Consider the following 7,500-nt stretch of genomic DNA (forward strand, 5'->3'; position numbering starts at 1 on the left):
AGAAACCTCCAAATACGCCAGTTTCGAAATATCAAATATTCAAGAAAACTATATCATGTTATGATCTTAAAATGGCGCACAATATTCAAGCAAGTAGACAATATGCCTTTCCAAATCTTCATTGTTCAAGGAGCTATCTCAGAGTTATTGTCCTGTATTGTCACATGGCTGCATAAGGCTAGGGAAGTGCCTACCCTCAGTTTGCAACTTTTACAAGTCGCTGCGCAATGCTCAGAAGAATTGAGGCTGATCTTAGATTTGTCTCAAAGCGAGAACAATGAATATCACGTAACAAGAATATTTCACAAATTCAGGAAACAGTAATGAGGAGCCCAGACCTTAACCTGTGTTTAGGGTTGGGATTCCCAAATTAACGTTGATCCTACGTGCCTTCGTGTGAGCTCTTTGGATTATTGTTAGGATTAGCGTAGGTTTGGGGTTTTCAATTAAATACTGGAGAGATCTGGTCTTCGTAGTAAATGACGTTATCATGCAAATCGCCTATTAACAGCATATGCTGGCTGCCATTTTAATTTTTTCATGTCATTTTGTTGTTTGTTTTTCATACGTATCTCTATTAATGCTGCCAGGAGCCCATGAGTAGGAACCTCTATACGTACAGATAAGAGCCACCAGCACGGGAGTAGATGAGGTTATTTATAGCTTTAGACTTCCCGCCAAAAATTGGTTGCCATGGTTGCTAGTGCTCGTGAAAATTTGCTGAATAAATGAGGTGCCACATTATGTTTTTTTCCTTGCCCGTTTTTGGCTTAATGTTACTAGTTTACAGCGCCCAGTTCGTGATTAATTCTCAGATGAGTCGCTCGCTATAGAAGAGCTCGAAAATCCATCCGAAGACGCTTCAAGTCCGAAACTTTCATTTGAATCGTTCTAGAGGTCTAAGAATGTTATACTACAGCCAGTTGATTGGATAAACGTGCCTCCTTTATGTTTTGCGTGCGAAATTTCGTTCCAAAAATAGCTCGGTCTACTTCTTTGCTGGGGTACAAACCCAGTGGGGAACATAGAGGCTCCTACTCAAGGACTCCTGATGCTGCTGATTGTTGTGACTTATTGTTTTTCTCCTTTGGAAAGGCTGATTATCACAACACGTTCCAAAGTTAAGTGGGATATTCTAATACAAAAACTGGCAAAAACTACAGTAATATGACCTTTTTCTTTCGAGCAAGATTTCAGCATGTCAAGAGCGGCAAAATAAGACAGTAAAATCTTGCTTATTTAACAAACTTAGTAAGTCATTCAAAACAAGTAAATGTCTCCCTGAGAGGACGTGTATACAAAACATGGACCTCAGGTCCGTGGACCACCCCTGTGGACCCGGTCCATGAACTACCCCTGTGGACCCGTTCCATGGAATGCCCCTGTGGACCACCCATCATTGTCTCAATTCAATACGTTTAACAAGACGAAACATAAAAGTGATCCTCGCTCTTATTTCTGGATAATTTAAACAGGAGCCCATGACTAGGAGCGAAAAACTTCCATACTGAGCTCTTTTGAAAACCGATCTCGTTTTAGACTACCTTTTTTCCACAAAAAGCAAAGACAGCTCTGGTACGGTGACGCTTTCACGTCAAGTCAGTTTATTGTGATTGGTCATCGGGCTCCTGCGGGAAATTCAACACAAAAATAAATCGTGCTCTGTTAAAACGTCGTTACAGGAATACAGAGCTGTTGTTCGCTAGGAAAAAATGAATATTTATAAGCATTCGAATGCATAAACTTATAACAAGAGTGGATGAAATAAGAGAACGGATCCCCATGCCACATCTTAGTTTTCTAAAGTCCTTTTTTCAGTTTTGCAAAGCTATTTTGAGTTCTCGTTCCCAATGTCTTGAATATTTTAAAATTTCATCACGTCATTCAGGCCAATCAGGTGCCTCATTGGAAGAGGCCCATGTATGGGGGATTCGTTCTCTCACCTCACCCTTTCTCGCTCATAGGGATGGTTTGCTGAGGTATTAGAAGAGGAAGACTGAAAGGTATTTAGGAAAGGGAGGCAAACCAGGCCCCAGTTGTTCAAACGATGTATAGCGCTATCCACCGGATAAATCACTATCCAGCCGATAAGCAATGGCAAACCCGATTGAGTTATCCAGTGGATAGTGATTTATCCGGTGGATAGCGCTATCCATCGTTTGAAAAACTAGGGCCAGGTTGTTTGCAGGGTTATACAACATAGTTACAGACTGAGTCTAAGTTTCTCCTTTTCTCTAAGCTATCCCAACCCAGTCGGGAGTTTATCATACCTGTCACACTAGAGTAACTCAGTAGTCAGCACAGGCAAATCTGGCAGCAGCACGTTGTATTTTTCTAAAGAAGCTATTCACACTCATGTAATATTTGAACCAACCTTCCAGCCCACTTTTTAAAAAATTAGAGATTTTAAAGTTGAATGATATGGTTAAGCCCAGTATTGCATGCAGTGTTCATGCACAAGTTTCACAATAGATTGTTGCCTTCTGTTTTTGATGCATTATTTGGAAAGGTGAATCTGTCTCACAGCTACAATACAAGGTTATCCTCAAAATATTCATATATCATTCCTAATGTGAGAACTAATTATGGAAAGTTTAATATTAGGTTCCAAGGAAACACCTTAATTATCAATGAGCACATCCAGCTTTTCTGAGTCCGCGAGACTGAGCACCCCCAGCAAACCATTGTTTTAACGAAAACCGCTGGTTAGCAACCTGGTTCTGGTCATTGCTGTCTAAGGTCTTTCGGTTCCAAGGGCCTATAGAGTACTTTCACGTGACGTCACGGTGGCCATATTGGTGTACCCAACTAATCCTCCAGGAATCGAGCTCTATTATCGTACAAACATTTTCTTTTGTTCCGGCGGAAAAACGAGGTTACTGATCACGTGAGTGAAAACACTCAAAAGTCTGGAACTCTATTTATGAAGGTGTGAAATCTTTCATATTAGGCTATCCTCTTTTTTATCTCCATTTAGCGTCGTCTAACGGACCCAAATTTTTGGCATTTTCAAAAAAATAAATAAATAAAATTAACGACGTAGTTAAACCATTTTTCACTTTAAATAATTCTTTTAATCTGAAAAATGAGCATGATAACAGCATAGACAAAACCACGTCTTCATTCTGCGATAAAATCAATCAACTTTTCCGCCATATCGATTGTGGGTTTACGTCGTGTTGTTTCCAGGCTCCACGGCAATGATGCTGGGGTACCAGACCTCCTATTCCGAGACATTTCTTGTGATATATATATATATTTTTTTTTACCTTTTTTTTTCAATCCGACCGACCGACCCAATATCAGGAAATGCATTCGACGCTAAACAAAATCAAACTAAATATAATTCAAGCGTATTGATTGTTGTAAGACATTTTTGACCTTTGTTCAGCCTATTGAGTACTAAGTTCATTATAGAAGAATGGCAAACTTTTGTAGCTTCCTTGTGTGATTCTTCTGATGTTGAAACTGTGTTGAATTGCTTATTCAATGTGCGTGCGTGTTTTGTATATGATATGACTAATGACCTTCGCTGTTAGCAGAGGTGTCTTTTCCTTTTCGTTCGCTGGGCTGACGTGTACGGGGAAAAGACCTCTGTAATGGGTCGAAAATCGCTCTGATTCAACGGGCGTCCACAACCATGGGCGGCACTAGGCTCTTACCGAAAGTGCTTGTAAAAAAAGCATTAAATGCTAAAAGCAGTGCTTGTTTTTTGCCAAAAAAGTGCTAAAATAATGCTAATTTTTTTAAAAAGTGCTTTTGGGTTACAAAAAAATGCTCACTTTTTCCGACTTTTTTAATCATAGAACATTACATTTTTCAGATTTTCACTTGCATTTCTCATCAACAAAATGTAACGATCAATGTTTTTTTCCATTTAACTTTAAGTCCAACACAACGTTTGAGGTTTTCTGATACTAGAGGTTAATCCTCGCTTGTCATTGTTGCTTGTGGATGACGCCATCTTGGAACGAGTGTGATAGATCATGGACTCTAGAAGGCAACCGCTGACCTATCAAACCTATTCCCCAGCTTCCTCGGCTCCTTTGACTAAAATGAGTGCAAAATGCGGCTTTGGACGACATATATGAAGTCAGATTGTGCTGTTTAAGGCAAAATTATACAAATAATCAGTCGAAACTAAGAAAAAATGCTAGCAGTGCTTTTTGGGATAAAATGTAAAAAAAAGTGCTCGCGAAGCAAAATAATGCCAAAAAAAGTGCTAGCACTATCGGTAAGAGACTAGGCGGCACTCTTCAAAGCGCATGCTCTATGATATGTTTGCTGACTGTGACTTGAGCCCACTGTGTCCCGCGCATTCCTTTACAGTAATTCCGCTGTTGTTAAGTGAGCCCACACAACATGAAGTATGACGCGAGGATTCGGTCGCTAAGTAACCGCTTGCATGCTCAACACAGTGAATTTCAACCCATGGCAGAGGTCTCTTCTCCCGTACTCATCAACCCAGCGATCGCAAAAGAAAAGAGACCTCTGCTAGCAGGGAAAAATGATCCCAACTAAGTGGCTTCATATCTCAGTTGGTAAAACATTGCACCAGCATTGCAAAGATCATGGTTCGAATCTCGTTAATATTAATAATGATATTTAATATTTCTATAGCAAACTGTTTTTTGTTTTCTTCTCGACGAGAACAGGTAATTTTCATACAAATTTCACACCAAAAATTACCGGATAACTTTCACGGATAACGGTTTAATAATTTGCCTTTTCACGGCTAACATAACGGTTATCTGTTTTCTGTCACGGTTTACTTATGTGAAAAACAAAGAAAACTTCCCTTGTGTTAGTTACTAGTAGGGTCTCAGTAGACATATTGAATAGTTTAAGTCATTGGTTATCACAAAACGACTAACGATTTTGTGTCGTTTACACGTCAAACCTTGCCCAGGCATTGACTTGTCTCCCAGACCATGTCATTGCGCGCTTTCGTAATCCTCAACCTGGTTATTAGTAGCACTAGGGGAAATAGGTGCCACCTCTGTGACTTCCGCTTGGGTCGCCGCCTGGACAATTTTCTGGCCAGCCTTGTTCCCAGGATCTCTCTTTTTTCCTTCCCTTGGAGCGAGAGAGTCTGGGAGAGAAAAAAAAAAGAAGAGAGACCCTGGGAACGGAGAGCAAGGGAGTCAAAACGGAATCGAGTGCTCTGAGGTCTCTCAAGACTCTAAATATTTCAAAATACTACCTATCCCACTTTTCATAATTTAAAAAATCACGCTAAATGCTCTTAATTTTTATCACCGCTAACGGTTATTTTAACGGTAATTTTCACGCTTAATGGTTAACATTTTTCTACGTTTCACCGGTCGCGGTTAACCCCACTGAGGCCGAATATGATGATGTCCGATCTCACCCATAGATCACTTGCTTGTAAAGCGCATGTGAATATGTTAATAGAAAATGCACTATATAAATTTATTATCATCATTACCATTACCCTGAGTAACGTCCCAGAGAGTTATTTCTGAGAAGTGGCCAACTTTATATATAGTCCCTATCCAGACCATCCAAGAAGACTGTGCAGTGCCACGATGTCACCATTTGCTGATGGAATTATAGTTTCTGGGAATCAGGATGGCTTAGTGGTCATTAACCAGTCCTCCCACCTCTGATACCAACGTTTAACCCTGAGGTAGCGTGTGGGGTGAGGTTAGGTTGATCTCTATCTGGTTCTGACGGTTTTGGTCCGCGACCGGGTACTCCGGTTTTCCTCCCTCCCTAAAATCGACTCCCAGTCAATTACATCTGGCTGAGTCCGTGGTGCTCCGAGATCACACATGGATTGTATGGCGGCAGCCGTGCGTCGCCTTTACGTGCATTTGGTACGATCCCGTTCAGCCGGTTGATCCTGAAAAGCCCTTGTAGGGAGCGGTCAACTAAGCGCACATTTACACAAGGCATTTACATCTACATTTACATTTACACATTTACATTTCGTGATTTAAGGGCATAAGGGATGTTTTTCTAAAGTTCTCAAAATTGGATAAGCCGCGTAGGCGGTGAAAATCGGCCGATAGTTTCCGGATTTATGAGGGGAAAAATTGACGCATGGATAAGCGTGCCTTGCTGGATGACATGAAATAACAATAAAAACGAAAAAGCGTTTTGTATTTTTTTACGAAAGTAACTTGTGTTAGTAACTAACACTAAATCACGCTGTATAATCAAACTTGTAAAAACAGTGGTTCATCAAAAAAGAAAACAAAAATCTGATTTAAAGTGGAAAAAATGACACGTAACAGAAGTCATGGACTTCTGCATTTGATAAATCAAGTTTCCTGTCAGAAAAAACGCCATTATGCATTAAACCAAAGGCTATCTGTAGCTAATTAACTATGCTTAACCTATATTAATTTTTCAGTTTATATCAACTATTAGACTACATAACAAGCTATCTATTGACTTTAAATGCTTCCATAACACTTAACACACAAAACACATGCAGTTTCCTATTAATGTCGTCTTTATCATGAAAACTTTCTGAAACCACTTGTGCGCAACACATCACACATAATCAGCAAGAGGGGGCTTTTCTGGTTGTTCATACATCTTTTCACCAATAACGCCCACAAACTCGGACAATTGATCTTTTTCCTGTGCCACAGGGTTTAACACGATATCACAACCCTCTTGGGTTTTATCTTTGATGCATCGGACGTATTCGCGGATGCTTTCCTCTAGATAGCTCAACGGAGCGGACCCTTGCGACAAAAGATAAAAATGAAAGTCTTTCAGATTGAATTTGTCGCCCAGTTCTTTCATTGCGTATTCACGTAGTTCAATAATCTTCAGTTGACCAATCATGTAAGCCGTAGCTTGACCTGGGTCACTCTGATACCTCGTCACTTCCTTTTCAGCAGTGTCGCTCGTGTCCCAGGCATAGTCAGCGAAATACTTCAGTGCAACACCCCGAGTGAAGCCTTCATAGTGAAGACCTGTGTCAACAATCAGGCGAAGTGCACGCCACACCTGAAATAGTAACGACAAATTTAAACGGCTTTGTAATAAATTCAATTCCTTTGGAGCATAAAAAGATCGTTCGATCTACCTTTCATTACATCAAGCTATTTATTGGGTGGTCAGTTCATCGGTCGGTCGTTCAATGAAACAGCAAGTAAGGAAATCGGTCAGTCAGTCACACATTCAGTCACGCATTCAGTCAGTCAGGGAGGCAGGCAGACACCTGAGACACCGTCAGTCCGCGGTCGACATTTAGCCCGTGAATAAGTCAGAGAATAGGTTCGCCAGTCAATCAGTCTGTCATTCAAATTTTTTTATACCAGGGTTATCCTTTATCATCTGCCCCTTTAAATTCATTTTAGAGAGATCGACATTGCTCGTCTATACGTTTCGACAATGTCGACAAAATCCTCGTAACTTTAAAATAACCTAGACACTTCACAGAAGATACAGGTATATTCAAGTTTAGCTCGACCAATCTAAATTGGTCTGCATCGCTTGCTTTATATATTGCCACTGGAC

The 7,500-nt window shown here is 40.4% G+C and overlaps 1 protein-coding gene across 2 annotated transcripts in view; it reads right to left on the bottom strand.

Annotated features, from left to right (window-relative positions):
• Positions 1–4,591: 4,591 nt before the first annotated feature.
• LOC137975824 (uncharacterized) overlaps positions 4,592–7,500 on the bottom strand; it is a 20,002-nt gene continuing 17,093 nt past the window's right edge. Inside the window, exon 7 of one of the 2 annotated variants that reach the window (XM_068823019.1) lies at positions 4,592–6,987. In XM_068823019.1, the coding sequence (XP_068679120.1) occupies positions 6,523–6,987 (465 nt within the window). In that variant the 3' untranslated portion in view covers positions 4,592–6,522. The remainder of the gene's footprint in view (positions 6,988–7,500) is intronic. The other variant, XM_068823020.1, reaches the window with a different exon arrangement.

Source organism: Montipora foliosa, chromosome 11 (genome assembly GCF_036669935.1).
Source record: "Montipora foliosa isolate CH-2021 chromosome 11, ASM3666993v2, whole genome shotgun sequence".
Classification (NCBI taxonomy): Eukaryota; Metazoa; Cnidaria; class Anthozoa; order Scleractinia; family Acroporidae; genus Montipora; species Montipora foliosa.